The following is a 23,171-nucleotide window of genomic DNA, read 5'->3' as shown; positions in this document are numbered from 1 at the left end:
TATCCCGATCCTCCTACCTCCTTCTTAACCTATCTGCCCTTCCTCTCGATCTCTTCTTTTCCCTCTCTGTCTCTTCCTCTCCCTTTGCTTCAGTTTCTCTCATTGTTTTTCTATCTTTCTTCTTCTTCTTCTTCTTCTCTCTCTCTCTCTAATTGGTCTCTGCTAGGTTAGCTTAGACAGGCCTATTCATCATAGCACTATCCTCAGAGACAAACCCTCAGGGAGCGAGGTGGAGATAGACGGAGTCAGACGGGAGGGCGAGAGGGTCTGCCGCTTGTCAACGCGCTGCTCTCCCCCCTTTTCTCCCTCCTTTCTCTCTTTTCTCCCTCGCCTCTTCCTCTGCTCAGTTCGTAGATTTCACTTCTGCAGAGGGAAAAGGGGGCGAGGGAGGTAAGGAGGGAGGGAGGGAATGTAGACACATTAGTTAGGCTATTAGTTCAACAAGCTGTTTCCATGCCTGTCAATGGACCGACATCCCCACGCTGACACACATGTACACACACACACACACACACACACGCTGTACTCACATCTGACATTTGTTACATGTAGTATCTGTGTAAGAGAGTGATTGTGAGTGACGGGCCGAGGGGGGGAGAAAGAACTTTACATGGAACCACATGTCTCCTCATTCCTGGTGTCTGGGGGGCCTTAATGACTGAAAACCAGCACATAAGCACTCTGCACAAGCCTCGCTCATCTTTCCCACTGTCACTGAGCAATCATCATCTCTGTGACTTCACTGTTTGCGCATGAGTGTGTGAGAACACGGACGCTTCTGTAAAGGGCAACGAGAAACATGTAAAGGCTCATTCTGTGAGGTCCAAATGTCTTCTGTGATAAGGTCAAACCATGTTTTTTTTCCCCACAGTGAGTCTGTCAGAGAGTTTCTGTTCATTTGACGAGCCAACAGTCAGAGCAGCACAGCTTGCTTCTCTCCGACTGTGAACACACTTGCCTGAGTTGCATCATCAAACCAAATTACAGGACGTGATAATAGAAATGGGTGCCGTGCAATTACACGTGAAAGTGGGACTGAAACTTCCTCGAGACCCCTTAAAAAGAAGCAGTGTTGGCCTGCAGTCGCTCATCACTTTGTAAAAGTCACGGGCTGGTGGCTTGTAAAACAAAAAATGATTTTTTTTTTTTCTTCTCCGACTTTTTTATTCAAAACTGTTTCGGTGCTTTTGATCAGTATTAATTAATTAGCACTGATGAGAAAAAAGTGAGAAAAATTCACATCATTTTGACCTCCAGGTTCACCTGAAAACAATAAGAAACTGATTTTGGTAAATTAGAATTATTGGTAAGGTAAGGTATAATTCTGGTTTATTACATCTTGGGTCTTTATACTTTTGGCAATCAGGGTCACACAGACAGGGCAAGAGCCGTCAGGTGATCAGACAACCCACCATCATATCTTGAATATCTAAAACAGTTTTTTGTGAGGTGAAACTTACGGTGGCCAACAAGGGCAAACACACTGCAAATGGCAAAACGCTGCAAACACGGAAACGAAGCAGAAGCAAAAACTTAGAAACCCACAAAACAAATGCGAAAGAAAAATGCTGCAAATATCAAAAAACACACAAAACCCCAAAACAACTGCACGAGAGATATGCTGCAAGTTCACTCCACAAAACAGAAGTGCACCTTCTTCTTCTTCTTCTTCTTCTTCTTCTTCTTCTTCTTCTTCTTCTTCTTCTTCTTCTTCTTCTTCATGTCTTTCAAGACGGTCTGGTCCCTCAGGACTGGTCCATCCCTCAATATATATAAGCAAGAATTTTTAAGACTCTGGCATCAGACATTCTTGTCTGGGGATACAGTTGCTAAAACTTTCTTGCCCTGTCTAACTTCTTTTCAGTGAATGTCGCCTCGTTCCCAGATCTCAGCAATGAACTTTGTGAGTAATGTTATCATAACTGCTAGGTGCGACAGTCTGTGAGACCCAAGCTGTAATAAACCAGAGGAATGCTTTAAAGAAATGAATACAAAATAATAAATCATGCATAGCATTTACATGCCTGTTGCACATCTCCAGCAATGTTTCAATGTACCCAAACAGACGACATACGAATACAGGATAAATGCATTCATGGACAGAGTAGAACAAGAGCAAAGATGGCAGACAGAGTGGGGATGCAAACGCTGCAGTCGTCATGAATATGCAACTCGTGTATTAGCACGCTCCCTGCTCCATCCTTTCCTTCTCTATGTTTTGTCAGTTTCTCTCCTGCTTCTCTTCCTGTGTGATTCAAAGGCCTGGCTCTCTCACTTCTGATTTCTCCTCAGCATCTCTTCCTCTCATCCCCCACTCTCTCCTGCATGAGCCCCTCTTCACTAATCAGCTGAGGCCCAATTATACTCAGTTGGCCCCACACCTCCTCCCTACAGGGGCTCTGGAGGGCCAAAAAATACTGATGCTGACTGACGTTAATTTGCATGACTTCTTGGCCTCCATAAGTACCACTGTTGTCTGTCTCCTGCTCTTGTATAGGAAGCCAGAGGATGAGGGGGAGGAGGAGGCAGAACATGTCAGTACCTAGTCATGTTATGTAATCTGGAGCAATAGGAGAAGAGTTAAGAGGGCAGAGGGTGTGGCACTGCTTTCCAACTAACTAAACACTGTCAAACCCTCATTTTTCAAGGAGACATTGATTTGACAGATCCTACATCAGCTCTGCACCCGTCAGATCATTGGGAATGTTTCGCCACTTTCACTACTCTTATTGCGTGGCATAGCTTTTTAAACTATGGTAGTGCAAAATTAAACCATCCACCCGTAACTTAATCTAATTGTGTTTTTGTCACATGCATCATAATATAGAGGGAGAGTGTTTAAGGACCCTGAAGGCACCAGATTGTCTGCATGACAATTAGTTTTTAGTCATTTGATTAATTGCACATTTCTTTAGCAATATACACCGCTAAAGCACAACCTGATATCCTCTCTCATCCTGTGTCACAGTCTAGTATTAATGAATATAATATTTCAGTTGAAAACTCAAAATGAAGCATCAGAGGTGGAGATGTCCTGACTTTTAGTCCCTAGTCTGAGTCCAGCTCCAAAAACACTGGATCCTACAATTCCCATACCGCAACTCAACAGCATCTTGTGAAACGCCCACCTCTTTCAAATTCCATGCTGTCCCCCCAGTGTTTTTATCTCCCATGGCCAATAAATTGACTTTGAAGTGTAAAATTGGTGCAATGCCCCTTTAAATAAAATGCTGTGTGGACGGTTTCACCAGGGGCCACATCTCATTTTATTGCCTCTGGGCCCTGTAGCGCACAGTGATTGTTAACTTTCACTTACATGTTCATATTGTACCATATGATGCAGTCTTACACAGCCTCACAGGCCTGCATTTAGTTGGCAAATAACCAAAATGAGCTTGGACGCACATACACACACACACACACACACTCACACACAAAAGTGCACTGTGCCGTTCTGGTGTCCTGGGCAGGCACCCAAGCTGTGGACAGCCCAGCCTGTGTCTCAAGCTGGGTTTGTGCTGTTTTCTGTGTGTGTGGCGTGTTGTAGCCATGTCGTGGCTTGTGTCCTATTATCACCCCTCTCCCCCTCCTCCTTTCCTCTACACACACACACACACACACACGCACAAACCTCTGCCCCCTCCTGGACTCGGCCAGCAGCCAAGACTGCAGCAATGGGACTCTCCATTCATTCAGAGTGGTGAGGTGAGAAGAGGGTGGGGGTTTGGCTGTGCCCCTACCCCCCGAGCCCCCCTCATCTCCAGACAGACGCCTCGAGATGAGATCTGTGTCCCCAGGATGAAAGCTGTGCTACGGGGTCACACTGAGACACAAACACCCTCCTGCTCTGGAAGCCTCTGACGGTCCAGGCTGATGGATGTTGAGGAATGTGGCATTTAGACCACAACTAAATGTGTGTGTGTGTGTGTGTGTGTGTGTGTGTGTACTGTTTGCAAACATGTGAAGTAATGACACAGAACCATCAACTTCCAAAAAATTATTTTTTATTCTGAAGGACCAATAAAATTATGGCAAATATTTACAAATAATTACTTCTTAGCTTCACATTACAGGTACATAAATGGAATAATTCACCAACAACAGTCACTCAGGTGGACGGATGGACAGGTACACAGACTGAGTATGAAGAGATGCGTCAAGCAAACTGTAATTTAATATTTCACAGTCAACTCAAACCCAGGAAATAAAATAACAATAATATTAACAATAGAAATATGAAAAATGAGCATAATATCAAATTCACCATTTATTTCCAGTTTTCTGAACAAAATTGGTCACAATTCAGGAACCCAAAAAACGAAACAAAAACATAAAGGAGAGAAATCAAGTGATATGATATCTTTGGCAAATTCGCACTGCAGTAAAATACATTCAAATATTAAGACAACACACAACACACAAAGAGAAAAAACACCAAGTTTTGTTTGCAACTACTAGAAAATCGAATAAAAAACATACACATTTTCTTAAAGAAGCATTTCTTTTTACTTTTTTTAAATCCTCCCCTCCAGAATATTTGAAGGCATTTCTTATCTTCATTTTGTGTTTGTATCTGTAAGTCTTTTCTGCTATTTTTATATGTTTTTTTGTACAAGAATCTATCATTTAAAACAGGCATCACAGGCTTTGGTGAATGTTACAGATATGTCTTCTTTTTGTCGCGTTTTGATTTTGAAGAACAGAGCAAGCTGAATCGTTGGTACCTAATTTCGTCTTTGCATTCTGATGTATTTCTTTCTGTCTTTTGTTTGTTCATTTTTTTTTTTTACCAAAACATTACAGATATAAAGATCTCTTTAACACCCCAGATAGGAAGCCATGGACACAAAAAAAAAACTCCAGATTGTTACACGAAAGGCCACAGTAAGGTGAAAAATTATGTTATCTATTTTTTTTTCTTTTTTGATTGAAACATCTGCTTAAAAAGCACAGTTGATTTTCGTAGGCTGAGTCCTGTGTATTTCTCCTCTTCCACAGTTGAATAATATTAAGATGTACAGAACATTGTAACACTTCAGTGTGAGATCTGTCCAGAGCCTAGTTATATCAGCAAGCATGAAACAGATTGTGCCACTAATTGCTGTCAAGATGTGATGCTGAAATCCCCTCAGGTTTTATGAAGGCAGTAGCCATCTTCATGGATTCATATTGAGATACAGTCAGGCGGTGCACACTTGGTGAGAAATCACAATAAAGAAAAAAACTCATTTGCATTTATTTATTTGATTTGGGGCTGGGATTTAAAGAAATCAGGATGTGATTGTGTTTTCATGGAGAGTAAACTGAGCAGCTTGGCTGGAAATGAAATGTCTTGGCGTGATCTGATACTAGTGTTTCTCTGTGTTTTAGATGTGCCTCAGAAACACAAAGTGAAAGCGGAATATATGATACGATCTCACTGAATATTCGTGGCCAAATAAAGATACTGGCAGCAATATTGCCATTGAAATGACCTCGCTTTGGCACAAAACACCACTGCTTCATTCCTATGCAGAATTTCTGACAGGACAGTGAGCATCACGTCTGAATAGTCAGAGAGAAAAGTAAGAAAGGAGAGGGGGAAAAAGGATTAATGGGGCTGTCTGAAGAAGGAGGGAGGACTTTTTGAGGAAGGTCACGGGCCTGAAATCAACAGAATAGTTTTAATATTTCTAATCCTGGTGGTGTGGCAGTGCTACAGGAGGGGAGGAGAGGAGGGAGAGGGGGAAGACGAGCGCATGAGATATGATGAGATTAGGGCTGAGGGAGGGGGAGAGAAAAGACGGGATGAGCTTCTGATGGCACAGCAGGTTTGGCCTCCCCTGGGGAACACAGGGGCATGAGAGGAGGGGCGATCACCACTCCGCAAAGGACAAAGGGAGGGAGAAAGTGTGTGTCTGTACTTATATTTGTGTGTGTGTGTGTGTGTGTGTGTGTGTGTGTGTGTGTGTGTGTGTGGCCTCTGCCCACCGTGCTTCCTGCAGTACCACCCACAATGACAGTCCCCCCTCATCGCTGCAGTCAATGTCACGGCTGCCAATCGAAACGACTGCGGGCCAATGAGAACCCATTCTCTCCCCATGTGAACCAATTAGGTCAAAGCAATGGCAAGGCAAGCTGTGTCACTATGAGATGCATAGTTAACAAATAATCCTGTTAATGTATCACTGGATTCTTGGCGACACTGGAGAACGGGCGTTGAATTCGGCTGGTTTGGCGGAGGCACGACTGGATTCACCTCCTCAAGGAGAATGACTTTCAATCACTGTTTGTTCATGGTTACAGTAGTGTGTGCGTGTGTGTGTGTGTGTGTGTGTGTGTGTGTGTGCGTGAGAGAGAGAGAGAGAGAGAGAGAGAGAGAGGAGGGTGTTGTTCCTTCAGTTGGTTGAATATAAAAGCATTTTAATTGACATATTTGTAATATTTCCGTCCCTTACTTGGCTTTTTTTTTGTATATTTTGTGCCTTTTTTCCCAATGTTCACTCATGGTCAAGCCATTGGCTCCAGTTTAGCCTTTATCCAGGGCCATATATCACTGTCCTGCATAGATATCTCCCAGAACTTGTACAATTTGCCACAGATGAATGTTGAAAATATAAACGGATATAATCTTCTTAGTGAGAGTCTACAGCCATGCTAGTGGCTCTGTGCTCTGTACTTGCATTGATCTCAATGCTAATATACTTACACTGGAAATTCTTACAAGCTGATGTTTAGCAGGTATACTATCTACAATGTTCACCACTGTAGTTTGGCATTAACCAAAGTCTTGATAAAACAAAATGAAAAGTCAGAGGATCATAAAAGTTATTACAGTTTATCCTGATGGGTACATGAATCTAATAAAGTTTCATGGCAATCTATCCAGCAGTATATGAGACATTTTACTCAAAATAACCTCATTGTAGCACCAGAGATAAAATCAGGGGATGACCAGAGTCCTTAGGATTCACACTCTGGGGAACATTCATGTTTATACCAATTTTATGGCAATCAATTGAATAGTTGCGTGGCTAAAACCATCATTTATTCCATCAGAGAAAGGTCTCCTCTATTAAAGTCATTACAAGGCACACAAACCTGTAGGTGACATCACCTATAGGTTTCTGAAAATCAAAATTTTGGCAATCTATATTCATAGTTAGGTATTTATGTCAGGTATTGGAATGGTAAAGGGTTTTAAATAAAAGTTCACCAACAGTGAACCATTTTTTTGTACCAGGCTGTAAACATGTTCATTTCTGCGGGACTGACTTGTTTTTGGAGCCGACCACAAATGGCCATTCAAGGAACTGCAGTTTTTTTGCACTTTGGGCTTGGTTTATCAGCCTCGGAGGTTGCCACTTTGGCGAGACTCCTCCTTGCTCATCGACTGGAGTGTTGCTCCACAGCAGAGCGCCCAAGTGATTAAAACTGTCTCATCATTCATACATCTTCAGCACTCAGTGTGGCATCTTTAATTTTACATAACTTATATTGACTTTAATGAAACAGACCTTTCTCGGAATATATTTAGTGTAGTTTTCCATCTGCCTGACATTGTTTATGGATTGCTAAGATGATTTTCCGTCAGATGAGTTTGTACTTTGTTCATTATCCCTGTTACACATTTTACGAGTGAACCTGTGACTGAAATGTCCAAGTCCTGGGTTATATCAGTGCAGAACGGTGGTGCCGGATCAAGGCTAGGTGCAATGAAAATGTCGGTACAATATGTGAATTATTATCCAAAGTTGCTACTGAAATATTTGTGGAAGGCTTTATATAACCCTGTGTTTGCATGGGCAGATAGGCAGACTTTTGTTTAAGGGGTTGCAGGGAGGGATGCTGAATCTTATTTTAGTCATGCGTGGTCAGTCAGGGGGTGTTGACATATAAAACTAAAGGCACTGTCCTTGTTTTCAGCTGGTGTGGTTCAGGTTCAATAATGCCTCAGAAAGATCAAGAGAGAAAGACAGAAATAAGGAAAGGCTCCTGCTGTGGTGCACGCTGGCAGCACAGCGGGCGAGCCGTCATAAGAATCTTCTTTAGAGTTGTGTGCACACAACTGTTAAGGTCTACAAATGTAAAAGGATCAACTCTATCGCTATTTCAAAACCCAGAAACAACAAAGATTGAGAAACTAACAGCTTTGTTCATCGTATATAGGTATAAGTTTATATAGCTATATTTTATGTCTCACGCTGCAGATTTGGTGCCTCCAATCTGTTAGCTAGTAAAACTACATAGTAGCAATGAAGCGCTACGGGCAGCCACACAGAACCCAAAACAAACAGAAGATATGTAAACACTTGCAGACGATGGCTAAAACAACACCACACACCTCTTAGTCTTTTTATCTTAAAGAAAGCTTCATCACTAAAATCTAAATTCAAATGTGAATAATTGAAATTGCTATCGACATTGTGACTTCTCTTCTCGTTCACTGATTACTGTACAAATCTTGTATGGACAGAAGTGAGACAGGAAGCTGCGTACAGGTTTAGGAAGATACTGCCCCCTCGCAAGATCAACACCGTGGGCCCTCAAGCATTTGCGAGGGATAACACACTGATTTCAGATCAGTGCTCAAGGGCGAATCTGTCCTGCTCTGTCTGTACATGATGGGTAAGGCCTCGACCCTGGTGTCATACATTGTCACAGCGCAGAACTGATGTAGGAGACAAACAAAATAAAAAAAGGAAAACAATTTTGTTTTTTGTTTGTTTTTTTTTTTCACGAAAGCAATGCTTTTATAGAAACAATTTCAGGATGTCAAACAGCACAAGGACAAGCACTCAAAAGGGGCAGAGGAAGGAGTACTTAATGGTTCTGAAAGGAAGTCAAAAAAGCAAAATGGCGCCTTTAAATGATGATTGAGTCTCTTTGTGCTTTTGTAGTTAGTCAGCCGATCCACTAGGGGGGCCCATCTTTGGGGAGTTTAAAGAGAGAAATAGAGAGAGAGAGAGAGAGAGAGAGAGAGAGAGAGAGAGAGAGAGAGAGAGTGCCACTGCTTCCTGGCTCTTCTTTTTAATATTCAGGAAGCGGATAAAAATGGCGTGTCATTCAATGGCACCTGTGTCAACTGATACCAGGCAACAAACTATAAACAGGAAAATCGCAATCGGATCATACTTATAAACAAAGACTTCATTTCATATTGAAAGTTTTTAAGATTTCATATTTCACTGCATCGTCATCGTCATCATCATCATCATCGTCATCATCATCACTATTCTAGCACGACAGCGTGACACATATTATAAATCATTACAGGCATTCACTCTCATCACGGAGTGCAGCGCAGAAAAGCTTAATATATTACTCTGTGTCTCCTCCATTATAAATAGCTCTTGATCAGGACTAAATCTTGGCTTGGGAGGTCGGATAGCACCTTCCTGTACAATAACACTCCCTGGTGGATTTGATTTGGTCTGATGTGAACGCGTACGTTTTACAGTAGAGGGCTCAGATTCTCGGCTGTGCTTTGCTGAAAGGCCTGTTCGTCAGTCAGTGGCGTTCAAACCACTGTGAGTGGAAGTGTGGATGGTCGGATACACTTTGAATCACGTTGGGATCGGGCTACAACCGTTGAGATTGACCGTTTGCTAAAGCCCACCCCCGAACAGCAGCTATCCAATCAGCCTTATCAACCATAAGTAGGCATGACAAGCCTGTCGAGTGTGCATGGGGCTGTCGTACAAGCTGCATTTAACGAGTCTGAAGGGTCGAGTCATTTACCTGAACATGAACATCCACATCAACACCACCTTTCTCTTTCTCTCTCACCAGTTGCGGCAACGTCTTGTATATACCTTTGATTTGTCATATACTTCCATCTCCTTTTTGTTTACCATTAACAAGTTGCCTCCCAATGTATTAATAATTAGATGTGCGCAGCAGACACTCATATCATGATTTTATGAGTAATGTTTTGAGTAGTAGTGAGATATATCTAGATATTTTGTTTTGTAGATCATTACGTTAGCATTTCTTTTCTGAGCTTAGTATTGTCATAAAAGACTTTTCTGTTGTCATGTTGAAATTAAAACATACTGTATACAAACAGGTGTGTTAGCTAAGTTAGCTTGATAAGCTTGCTAGCTTCAGCTGGTGAAATCTCCCAGCGCAGGTGCTAGTTCAGTCGTCAAAACCGATGGTTGCTGGTTGGAAGCTGTTTTTGTCTACTTATGTTTGACTTCAAGGACTCGCTGTTTCCGAAATTGTTGCAGTTTTGATGGTAAATCTGCCACCATTATCAGGGTAAACAATGTTTGTGCCATGCAACAACGGAAAGGCAGCAATGACTAACGTGGCCGGCGCTTAGCAAACGGTCAATTGTGAAACTGTAGACTCTTATTAAAAAGTAGAGTATCCCATTTATTGAGCATTGTGATCCCAGGGGAAATATGTTGGGTCTACAGCAGAGAGCCTAGAATGATAATGATATGGGTGATTTTGGTCATTTAAAGTTATGAGAATTGGATTGTCTTTATTTCACCGTAGCATGGCATAGAAAATTGATTGATTGGCTGATGTCGGGGCATGAAAGGACTGCTTGTTTGAAAAAGCGATTTTGCTCTAATCAACTCAAATAATTTCATCAAAAATATTCCCAGCCTGAAAATACAACATTTTACCCAGAAGATCACAATACGACCCAGTCGCTCCGCTGATGTCTTGGATTTGTAGATTTTCGGTGAAACACAAGATAGAGATACCAAGCCTTGTTATATTATGGGAGTGTCCAGATTACGTGCTTAGAAAATCTTCTGAATCAGGTACTGACACTGCTACGCTTGTGTCCGCACAGTTATGTAATACCCATACAGCTTGTCTGTGCTGCAGCTCAGCAGTGTCAATCAAAGAAAATTCAAACTTCACTGACGTCAAAAATTTGAACTCTTCATCTTCATTGCCGTCCATGCGTAGTCAGGTTTGTACTGAGCAGTGCTGGTGCTATCCGTCCCTCCCTCCCTCCCTCGTCTCCTTCTCCTCATCTTCCTCTCAGTAGGAGGGGTCAGTGGCGGTCATAGGCGGAGGCTGTCGCAGTGGCAGCAGGGCCCGCCCCCCGTGATGTTGCACTGTAGTAGTACGGTGACCCTGGGAAGAAACACAGCAGCAAATGGTTTATTCGGTTCTCTCAAGTGAGACTAAAAAAATGAAATACAGAATGGAAATGAATTTTGTTGAAAGATTAGTCCAGTTTAATTACAACTTAGGCCTTATTTCTGTAGTTCTGGCCTCATTTCTATTGTTTGTTATTAGTTTAAGCAAATGATCTAAGCCTGCATTCATTCAATTTCTGGCCACTTGTGGGCAGCACAGCAAGCTGCAAACACGGCTTATAAAGTTGATATGACCAACATGTTAGCAAACAGTTTCCTGTTGCCCTCAAATCTAGCAGATACAGAGGAACATTTGCATTCATTTGGAGTCTGGTTTCTGCCAATCTGATGAATATAAGAGCATTTTTTCCTCAAAAAAGCTGTCTGCTACATCTGGAGATGAGGTGATGAGACAACAGTAAAGTGTAGGGCCAAAAAAGAATAGAAATAGTTAAGAGATGCTAATATGCTCCATCGATCTGAGGGCAACATCAGAGCCGGGTGGTAATTCTCTGTGGCGATGTCACTTTAAACCACTATTTGAATGTAAAACCAGCAATGCAGGTCATTTGATGTCGATATGCCGTAAATTAATGAATCGTCTTTTTGGGAGCATCTGTCCTTTTTGTTTGTGTTGGGATGTGCATACACTACGTTGAAACAATTTGTATAAAACCTGCATGACTGTGTCATGCTTCTGACCGTGTTTCTTTCCTCATTCTTTCCTCCTGTAGCAATTTCGTCAAGTTCACAGATCTGAGCAATTAACTTGGCCAGTGCACTTTTTTTATTACCGATAGGAACGATGGTTAAAATGACAAAAAATAAGACCAGAGTTGTAATAAATCTGAATTATCCTTTAACGACCCGAGCTTGCTGAAATGCAGTGTAAATGTGGAATGAGCAGCTTCAATTTTCTGTTCAGATTATATTTTACTTTGACTGAGTAGTGAAAGGCTGGGATGAGATGACATGAGCTGATGAAGCTAATGACAGAAAAAATTAGTCTCCTTGTCATGTACAACCAATAAAATGAACTCAGTCTACTTTCTGACACTCTTCTTTTCTTTTCTCCCACGTTCACTCTCTCTCACCCTCACTCTCTCTCTCTCTCTCTCTCACACACACACACACACACACACACACACACACACACACCATCTAAGTGACAGTCTAAGCTGACACACTGAGTACAGCTCTACTACCGCTGATCCCTTGAGTCTATTCTCTCTTCAGGGAAAAGGTCAATTCAATACTGTAACCCCAAAGACACACAGCAACCCACACCCACATACCTTAATACACACAGAAAAAACCTCCAAAGCCACACACACACACACCTGTCTCTGTCACTTCCATCAATCAGGCCAGCTGTGTGTTGACAGGTTATGTCTGTCCACAGTCCAGGTAATCTCAGGAGGCTCTTTGGGGAAGTGAGGCATTAAGCCGGCCTGACAAACTATTTAGTTTCAGTCAAGACTTCAAACGCCCTCTCCCCCCTTTTGCCTCTTCTTTTTAAACTCCTCTTTCTTTCATTTGTCACCTCTACTCTCATCCTTCCTTCACCACCTTTCCTCTGCATCACAGCCTCTCTGTCCCCTGCCATCAATCTTAAACCTCCCTCCTAACGTGCATCTTGTCCTCATATTACATGGCCGCTCATCCGTTATCATACTGAAGTTCCTTTACGGTCTCCTCCGTCTTCCCTACCATCATTTTTCCTCATCATTGCACCTCCTTCTGTACACACACCTGAGTCATCACACATACTCCTTACTCTTGCTTGCTCGCTTTCTCCACCTACCTTGCATCTGTCCTGCCTGGCTGGTGAAGAGACTGGAGGAGCAGCCGATTTCCGTCCCCAGGAGAGACCCATAATCCTGCTGAAACACTGGGGACAGAGGGGTGGAGGGAAGGAGGGAGACGAGAGGTGAGGCGAGGAAAGGGAGGGGGCACACGGCAGGTCAGCTCGGCTCCGGCGCTTCTCACCTATTGACCTTTACACCATCACCCTCTGACCATTTCACCTTTAATCGTGACCCCTAAAATGGCTCCCTAGACAGTGACGTTGACATTGACTGTTTTCCTCTTAAACACTGATGCAGAGATGTGGGGACAGTGATTGGGATGTATTTCAGCATCACATCTGCAATTTTAGCAGGTAAAATTTAACTTCATCTTAAAGTGATAGTAATTCATGGATTTTGTCATTAGTGGTACTGATGCACTAAACGAGACTGTGAAAGATGCACTAGCTTCTAGATAGCGGTAAAGTGGTCATTATGGGTATTTTATTTATGTCATTTTAAATCAGGTTATTGATATATATGGTGATATAACACATTTTCTGGAAAATTGGTTGAGAAATTATGAATATACTTTTTGTTTCTGGCCAACCCAGTAGATAAAATACCTGACGCAACAAGGTACTCTGTCACATTGATGCACAAACCATATAAAAATCCAATAATAAAGCAGTCCAGCTCACTGATTTGCAGCATTATCCGCAATGGCCTCATATCCCCAGAGATATTAAAGGGATGGGTAGTGCAGTATAATTGACATGGCAAAATGTCTGATATACATATATATCTATATATATACATTGTCATATCTCCCAGCCCTAGTGCTGAAGTAGAAGTAAAATTTTGCCGCATGAAAGAAAAAGTTTAAATCATTAAACAGAAGACATCAATTGTTGTATTTCTGGTGCTCAATTCTGCCATCACACCTCTCTCCAGGTCGTCTGAGAACATGTTTTTAAGACTGTTGTCATGCCTTATTGCTTTTAAAAGTGGATTCGTTCATATAAGCTAATATTGCCCGCTCATTGTAGTCCAGTGACACTTTGGTTCCATAATAGTTAATGTGAGGGTGGCTGCATCAAAAATGAGAAACAAAAGACAACTTCCTCCACAATAACTGCAAAACATGAAATCCTGGAAATCCCAGAATGCAACACTAATGATTTATGCAGATAAATGCCTGTTAATTTGCCCCCCCCGTGCCCCATTCTCCGTCCCTGTCCCTCTCTGTCTTCCATTTTCTTCAAATCCATTCACACCCTAAATTGCCAGTCTTTTAAGAGCCATTAGTATGTCTGTGATGTATTGTACTGTATTGTACAATACAGAAAGAAATGTAATATAATGAAAAAATGAACAGTGGAGCATGTAAGATACAGCATATTACAAGAGAGTATTAGAGAGGCTGGAACTGGGATGTGAAGTAGAGTGAAATGAAATTCATTGATACAATTATTGATCTAGTTCTGGTCAGCAGAACAGAGATACGGGATACACCTACCTAATAAGCTGGGGTTGGGAAATCTCCACGATTCATTGTATGTGGAATACTGGGGATGGGAATATGGACTTCCAGAAAAATCTCCCCCTGAAAGGAAACACAAAACAAGAAGCAGAGCGTGATTAGAAACAGAAGACGATGGAGGGGATGATCCTTTCTGTTTCCCGAACAGTTCATTAGAAATTGAGTCCTTAACATTTTGAGCTACAACAGCGTTTGCTAAGAAGTTGCTGGTTTGGACCATATATTACCAATAATTACCTCTTTTTTATGTATTTCAGGCAATGACCTCTTGTGGCTGTGCAAATTCAGTTATCTCAGAAGCACTGGTGTGAGTAGCTTGGTGTCATAATGGACACACCAACATGTGCCTTTGAAACAGGATGCTAACCAAGTCACGTTTGGCAAACCACAGCGGACGTAGACGCCTTGTTTATGAAGGCAGTGACAAATGATGAATGATTTCATTTAGACTGGAGGACTTCTCTTACAGTGGAGCGTTAACCTGCCCTTTGTTTTCAGTAGAACGGTTTGCAGACTAGTTGAGAGTGACTGAAATGGAGATCCGAGACTGTAGCGGTCCTCCCATACAGTGGATGATAGCGTAGCTTTTCTCCCTCATTTACTACTTACTGTCTAGGGTTTACTCTTCCGCCTGTCTTCCCCTCCCACTCTTTCTCTTTTATTTTTCTCTCTCGTCCTCTGGCCCGCCTGACTACAGCCCACCCGTCACCCTTCACATCAAAACAACATTCTTCCCCCATTTCTTCTCCTCTTTTTCCTCCATCTCTCCGCTGACTTGCTCTCTTTTTTTTCACTCTTTTGCTCTTTCTTTCTTTTCTCCTGAACCTTCACTCCTCCCGGGGGATCCCTCTCCCATAGCTGACAGTCACAGACCCTGATGCCCCCCCAACCCCCACACCCCCCACCCCCCCATCCCTCCTCTCTCCCTCTCGTTCTGTCGGTTCTGCCTCACTGCTCCTCTACACCCCCTCTGAGTGTCAGCCCCCCTGCTGCAGAGAGAGAGAGAGAGACAGGGAGAGAGAAGAAGAACAGCAGAAGAGAGTTGCTTGCTTAATGAAGGTATGATATTAGACAGAGCGGACAAAAAGGAGGATAATTTGCCTGAGAAGTGCTGAGATAAAACATGGTGGAGCTGGAGAAGCAAAGTTGTGAGATTATCTCCTCCAGTCTTTCCAGTCGGCTCGTGGATTCAGGCAGCTTCGAATATTCACTGAGAAGAATTTAGATGTCGAGGCTGTGTGTGTGTGTGTGTGTGTGTGTGTGTGTGTGTGTGTGTGTGTGTGTGTGTGTTTGGATGTACAAGTTTTCTTTCTCGCGCCACCCTTTGTGTGTGTGCTTATGTGTATGTATGTTTAGCTGCGTCTGTCAGGTGGGGTCGGGAATGCGGTCTCCATGGCATCCCTGGGTGCGAACATCCTCCCCTTGTCATCACCGTAGTGACGGCAACGTGTCAGGTTGTTTAGGAGATGAGGGGGGGGGGGGGGGGAGGCGGGGTTGGAGGGAGGGGAGAGGAGGCTCAGGGGTCTCCCTCGTGTAGCTCAGTGTCAAGGTCGCACACACACACACACACACACACACACACACACACTGTCAAAAACAAACACACACACGGACACAAACAACCGCATGCCAGCACACACGTAAACATGCACTAACCCAAACACACAGACACAAACACACACACACACACACACACACACACACACACGCATACACACTCACAAATATGCTGTCAAACCTGAGGACAGGACAGGGTGAGCGCAGGGGGACAGGGCGACAGGGTTACCCATCTTTAGACGTGCTGTTCCTACATGTCCACTGAGACTGCGTGTGTGTGTATGTGTTTGTGTGTGCTTGTCAACCCATGAGTGTGTGTGTGTGTGTGCGCGCGTGTGTGTGTCACAGACTGAATGATTGGGAATACACAGAGACAAGAACTTGTAAACAACATTGTTTTGACTTTGTTCCACTGCCGTAGTTGCTTTTGTGCTTCTCCCTTTATCTGACTGCAGTGCACTTCACACTGACCACAACCGCCACTGCAACGCTACAAGAGAGACACACTGAGAGAGAGAGAGAGAAGAAGAAGAATGCTGGTCCAGGATTGAAACACAAAAGCAGCGGAGAAGGCGGAGTGGAAGGGAATGAATGAATTAGTCGTGGGTCACTGGTGATTCTCATTAAAAACAAATTACTAATGTTGAGGAGGGACAGCTGTGCTACTGTGGCTGGTTTCTTATGATACACAGAGAGACATGCACACACACACACACACACACACACACACACACACACACACACACACAACACAGACACACATACATATAGATGCACACAAATGTACACACAACCCCCCGGGAGCACTGTCAGCCATAGTGTAGACAGTCAAGAAAGAGGAAGTTGCAAAGCTAAGTACATCCCCTGAAGATGCACACACACTCACACACTCTCTCTCACACACACACACACACACACATACATCCAGTGGAAATTCATACAGATATGAAAGTACAGTTACAGATCTGCTCTGATGATGGGTGGCTAGAGGTGACACGATTTATTACTGCAATGGAAAGCCAAGTGTAAAGGTACTTTTTGTTTCTGAGTGTGTGTGTGTGTGTGTGTGTGTGTGTGTGTGTGTGTGTGTGTGTGTGTGTGCGTACACACTCACCAGGTACCATGCCAGTTAGGGAGGGGGTGGAGTAGCTGCCCTGTCCAGTGGGAGGAACATGAGGAGGGTAGCCTGGCAGAGTCGTGCTGGCTATGTCTCGACCTGTAATCACACACACACGCGCATATGTTGTAATCAATACTTTACTACTATTAATGTTATCATCAGTGTCAGCTCTGTTACTGTCATCACATTTATACCTTCTAGCTCTATTAGTAATTATCCTTTAAGTTGTTATTGTCCCATCTTGCACAGAACCAATTCATTCGTGACTGCAATTAACAGTTCTTTTCATTTTCAGTTAATTTACTGAGGCTAGTACAACATGATGTCTTCAAATGTCTTGTTGTGTCTAAACAAAACCAAGTCCAAAACCAAAAGAGATTCGCCTTTCTTTCTTAAAAATTAAAGAAGCAGATAATATTCGAGGTTTGAGGTGAAGTTTTGGCATTTTTGCTTACAAAATGATTTAAATGATCAATGGATTCTTGCTGTTGTTGCTGTTGTTCTTCAGTCCATCAGCTAATCAATTAACTGGCTAATTGTTGCAGCACCACATTATAGTTTTACATAATGGTAGTCCTATTGTGCTGTTTGACCTTTAAAATTATGCGTTTCTTTGACAGGATTTTAACATTTGTGCAGAAAAGGAAATATAAATTAGGGCTTTAACATTAGTGTATCATGGTGACATTAGCTGTCACCACGGTGGAGACCATGAAATGCTCTGAGACTGGTCAACGTCTCTCCAGTAACAAGTTCTGTTGGATATTTTGTTTCTTTCCATCCCATCCCTCCACTTAGCAGTATTTTACAGTTGTTAAAATGCTCCAAGTATCACCTATAAAACTAATTCAGCATCTTTACTGAAAAATTCTTGCAGGAGGACGTTCAGGACGTCCCTCTTTCTTTTGTTTCTTTGCTCCTTGTTTTCCATCCGCCGACATCTATTCATTTAGCAACTCCCCCTTCTCTCGTTACCACCATCTCCCCCCTCCTTCCTCTGTCTGTCACTTGGTGGATTGGATATATAACTGCATTAGACTACATGACAGTGTGTCGGCCCAAATCATTTCTCTATGTTTGCACGCAGTAGACATTGGGAGTGCGTGGAGAGGGAGCCCTCCATTCATCATCATCATATATACGCACACACACCCGCACGCACGCACACACACAGGCATCGACACCCTCCTCCTCCGCCATGCGCACACACATTTATCATCATCATAAACAGCTCAGATGCTAACACCATCAATCCCATTCACTTCCCCTCCACTTAACCACCACTAACTAACTGAGAGGAGGAGCAGGAGGAGGAGGAGGAGGAGGAGGAGGAGGAGGAGATGGGAAATAGAGAAGAGAATATAAAAGACAAGCAGAAGAGGTGGTGTGAAACAAGACAGAGAAAACAGGGAAGACAAAGAGGCAGAGTGGAGGTATGAGTGGAGGAGGAGGAGGAGGAGGAGGAGGAGGAGTACAACAGCAATGGTGGAGTAAAAGTAATACCACAATGTAAATATACTCCCTTACAAGTAGAAGTCCTACTTTCAAACTTGTATTTATGTAAAGGTGCACACTCTAAATATCATCATCTTAATTCAGTCAATTATGCAACACGAAAGGATTCATAATGCAGAATTTCATCCTATGTTTTACTACTGGATTAACCTTACTGATGAACGAACGTTGTAGTCGATCGAGGTGAAGCCAACTTGAATGTGTTATACATTTTTTTTGTAATTGGTGTATATGTGTATGAAAACAAAAGACATGATTGCAGAACAGAAATGTCAAAGATATTTGAAGCAATTTTAAATAAATGCCAAGTTTGTCCACCAGAGATTATTGTTGAACAGTAAAATTTCCAGCTCAGAGCAAATCTTTGCGGTGGTTCGGTGTTTTTGTGTCGTTTCTGGCCTCTGGTGTCTCTCTCTCTCTCCCTCTCTACCGTGCAGATTGGAGGTGTGGCTGGCAGGTGTGTTGAGCAGCAGGCAGCACAGCTGATCTGCATGCAGCAACGATGCTCACCATACTTAAGCTCCCCGTTTCTTCCTCCTTGTTGTCAGATTGATTTTGTCACCGTTACGTAGACTTGGGTTTTGTGGGGTCTGAGGTGATGCTGTCGCGCTGCAGCTGCTGTTTGAACTGAGACTATGAGTGTGAACTTTGATTCCTGCCTGCCCGCCTCCTTAGTTTTGGACTGTTGGTTTGCGGGACACTCTATGTTTATTTTGGTTTTGTGTTCAACTTGTTTTTATCTCCTGGGGGAGTGACTTTCTGTTCTTGGGTTTTCTTTTTTTTTTTTATTAAACCGTTAAACGGCCTTCCTGAGTTTTGTCCTCTTTGCTTTGGCATTTTGAGTCAAATGACTTGGTGGTCAAAAGAGCCAACAATCTTGCTCACAGGTCAGTCATGCTGGCAGCTCTGAGAAGCTGTATTTTGGCACAGTGGTGCTTTAGGCTAAATGCTAATGTCAGCATGCTAAAATTGGTAACAATGATGATAACTAGCACTAAACACAAAGCAGAGCTGAGGCTGATGGGAGAGTCATTTTGCAGGGTTTTTTTGGTCATAAATGAAATCATTAGAAATGTCACATTTTTACAATATTGCCACTATATTAAAAGTGAAGGGACAGCAGGGGGAATTATCCATTTAAAACTGTTGAGATATTACGCTCAAAACCAGAAATGCCAACCTGCTGGTGGCACTGGTTAGAGGAAAAGCGAGAGGATGAGCAAAGTCATTAGGATATGTCCTCTGGGGATCATGAATGTCTGTACAAAAGTGAGATATTGCAGTGTGGACCAAAGTAGTGGAACAACTGCCAGATATTGTCATTCATTGAGCCGTGCTGATAACGCAGCCGAAGGTCTAACTGAAGGGTTCCTCTTCAAAAATGTTTATCTATGTTTTGTTTTAACAAATGACTTTTCATTGTTGTGATTTAAAAAAAAAAAAAAATCACTCTTTCGGTCTCAAAAATCTGATCAGGCTTTACTGGAACAAAAGAAATGGAGTTAATATGAGAAAGGCGAGTAAGCAAGGAGAAACATGTGTGGTAACTAATCAACCGAGGCACCAACATCTCATCCTCTCACATTTCTGTCCCCTTCACTTAATATTTGCCACTTCACCTCCCGCTCTACTTGTGTTTCTCTCTCACAGATCCCCTCTCCAGTCCAGCCTCCTGTGTCCCTCTCCGCCTCCTCTCTCCTGTCTCAGTGTAGTAAAGTTTTTCTCTGCGTTTGACGCGACAGCGAGGCATTAGTGCAGACGGGCTACTCATCCGCTCAGGGTCAGTGCACAGGGCAAGGAGGAGAGGGAGGAGAGGGTGGAAGAGAGGAGAGATGGACTCTCTACAGCCCAACTTAGAGGGGGCAGACAGGGCCAGATCCTCTGAGGCGCGTGTGTTTGTGTTTCTGTGTCTGTGCACGCGCTGTATTTGTGCATATGTATGCCAGTTGTGTTGATGTATCTGTTCTCCACAGCTTTGCCGTAGAGGTCATCGAACAAGTACAAGTCTCCTTCGTGCTCACTTGAGCTACAGATGAACACGCATCCTCTGCCTCTCTTTCTCTTTGACTGTCTGCTACTCTCTGACTCCTCCACATCAAACAGCCATCAGGGCAACATATGTCAAACCTGGAGGGAATTGAGGGTTTACAGTGTGTCCCTTTGCACTCGAGTGGACTAGGCTGAGTTGAGGGGGAAAAGGAAAATGCCCTGCAGATTTGGAAAGGCATCAGAAATGAAGATTGAATGTGTAAATGTTGCTCTACAGCGTGTGTCCGGAGTATCAACACTTCAAGGATGCAATAACATTGCGTCAAACACACAGACATCTGATCCCCTAGAGGGAGCTCTATTCTGAGGGAAAAGACAGGCAAGGAAATGCATGCATAATATTCAGAGGGTGTATGTGTGAATATGAATGTGTGTGTTTGCATGCATAAGCAGAAATGGAAATTTTCTCTCTCTCTCTTTTTCTCTCTGTCTCTCTCTCTCTCTCTCCTGACTTGAGCAGGTAATATTCCTCAGTGGTTTCAGAGGGCAAAAAAAGAGCCCTTTCCCAGATATCCCAAATCCCCAGTTCTATGATTCCCCTCATTACAGATGGGAACGTCGAAGCCTTGTCCAAGTGCTCCCTGGTTTGCTCTTAATTAACCGCTGCCTTTCCCAGTGCCCCTAAATGGAGACAGAGGCTCTCGCCTTCCCTCTGTGCTTCCCACCTTTCTTTCCCCCCCTTCCTCTGAGATCCAAAGCACTGAGCTCTTTAAACACGATCACTTAGACTTCATGTACCTTCCTTCACTGCTGAGGTTAACTTAAAAGGCATTTGGCTCACCGCGTTTGGAATACAAATTACTGTATATTTTATATGTAATATTGAGGTCAGACCTGTGCACTGGGCTTGATTTTATTTTTTCTCTTCCATATAATGATATGCAATTACCTGTGATCAACCAAGGAAAAAAAAAAACGTCACATCAGGCCCAGAATACAGAAAGATCAGCACCCGTTAGCTCCAAATTAGCATTTTATATTCTCACCCAATATTTGACTCCGTTTCATGATTGGTTGTTGTTCAGATGCAACAAGAAGCTTAATGCACTGTTGGATTCGTTGTAAGTTTTAATGGGAATTCAGTAAAAAATCAATTTTGATCAAATATAACCGAACAGGACACGAAACTAATGTTCCTGACGAACCCCACAAATAAAGAACAGGGGCTCAAAATGCAAAAAATTAGAAATTTCTTTTCTGGAGCATCTAATTTTGTCTCTGTTCTTCACATAATTAGATTTCTTTTTTAATCAGGTAACAAAAAGCCTATTTCAGGGCAGAGATACAGTTATTAGTTGGATGCCTTTCTTACCTGGAACAAGTGAATAGGACTGTGGACCGGACACGCTGGCTCCCAACTCTGCCCCTGTACCGGGATTGGCCAAACTGTTCTTCATCTCGTCCAGTCCACCAGTTAGTGAGGCCATGGTCGTATAATCTGATGTCTGGGCAGAGGCAGGAAGTGGAGAGAGAATAAAAGAGAACAAAAAGAACAAATCATGACATTTCCTGTTAGATACAACGTGACTATACTGTAGTGCTGGATGTTGCTTACAGCTGTGATCAATCTGTTTCTTATATCCTGCTACATTTCCAACAAGCTGCTCCTTCCTCATAGCAAAGAGCAATGAAGCTTTAGTATGAACACACACACACACAAACACACAAACACATACAGAAACACACCTACAGCTGAGAGTTTATTGATCTGTTTACAAAGACAGGGATTTACTGTACAACCAAGTCCAACAGTCTATAACCACGGGATCAGCTCGCTCTTTCTCTTCATCTCTCCTCTCTCACCTTCACAAATACACACTCACCCACACGTCATACACATTGCACACACACAAACACACACACACACACACAGTGGCATCGCATGGACCATGGCTAACAGAAAGCCTCTTGTCTCCCCAGATACCAACAACAATAAGAACTGTGATCATCTCAACGCACGTACATACAGACTCCCAGTGCTCTTAACACACACACACACACACACACACACACACACACACAGAGTCTACACAAGTTAAAAACATAAAGAGAAGAGGAGACTGAAATGACAAAGCAATATCAGGCTGTTGTTGGTTTTTACTCTCTGTCCAGTTCTCTTGAGGATCTTCTAAAAAGACCTTGAAGCTACAGGGCAAATGAAAACGTGTAAACAGAAACAGAGGTCACAGTATTACTGTAACATCAATGTAATGGACATTTGTTTTTGCAAATATACATGTTTTTTACTATACGCTAATCATTTCATTCATCATTTGGAGGATGTGACCCTGATGAAATCATTTAGAATTAAAACAGAAACTTAAACGAAGTTCATTGTAATAAATAACCATAAATTACAAAATATTAAGTAGAAGTTAAATGAAGACTGTTTTATCGAAATGGTTTATTGGTGATGTTAAAAAAAAAATCTTCCTTCTGACTGCCACATCTCTCCAAATGTTTATATCCATACTGCCAGTACCAAACCAAACCTCCTCTGATTCTGATTACTC

At 42.7% G+C, this 23,171-nt stretch overlaps 1 protein-coding gene across 2 annotated transcripts in view; it reads right to left on the bottom strand.

Annotated features, from left to right (window-relative positions):
• Positions 1-10,955: 10,955 nt before the first annotated feature.
• Positions 10,956-23,171, bottom strand: part of pax5 (paired box 5) — a 48,738-nt gene continuing 36,522 nt past the window's right edge. For both annotated transcript variants that reach the window (XM_076728447.1, XM_076728448.1), the window contains exons 7-11: positions 21,971-22,103; positions 17,089-17,190; positions 14,394-14,480; positions 12,892-12,978; positions 10,956-11,082 (exon numbers count right to left, since the gene is read on the bottom strand). In XM_076728447.1, coding sequence (XP_076584562.1) covers positions 11,000-11,082; positions 12,892-12,978; positions 14,394-14,480; positions 17,089-17,190; positions 21,971-22,103 — 492 coding nt within the window. In that variant the 3' untranslated portion in view covers positions 10,956-10,999. The remainder of the gene's footprint in view (positions 11,083-12,891; positions 12,979-14,393; positions 14,481-17,088; positions 17,191-21,970; positions 22,104-23,171) is intronic.

This window comes from Chaetodon auriga, chromosome 4 (genome assembly GCF_051107435.1).
Source record: "Chaetodon auriga isolate fChaAug3 chromosome 4, fChaAug3.hap1, whole genome shotgun sequence".
NCBI classification, from domain to species: Eukaryota; Metazoa; Chordata; class Actinopteri; order Chaetodontiformes; family Chaetodontidae; genus Chaetodon; species Chaetodon auriga.
This window is presented reverse-complemented; position numbering and strand designations above follow the sequence as displayed.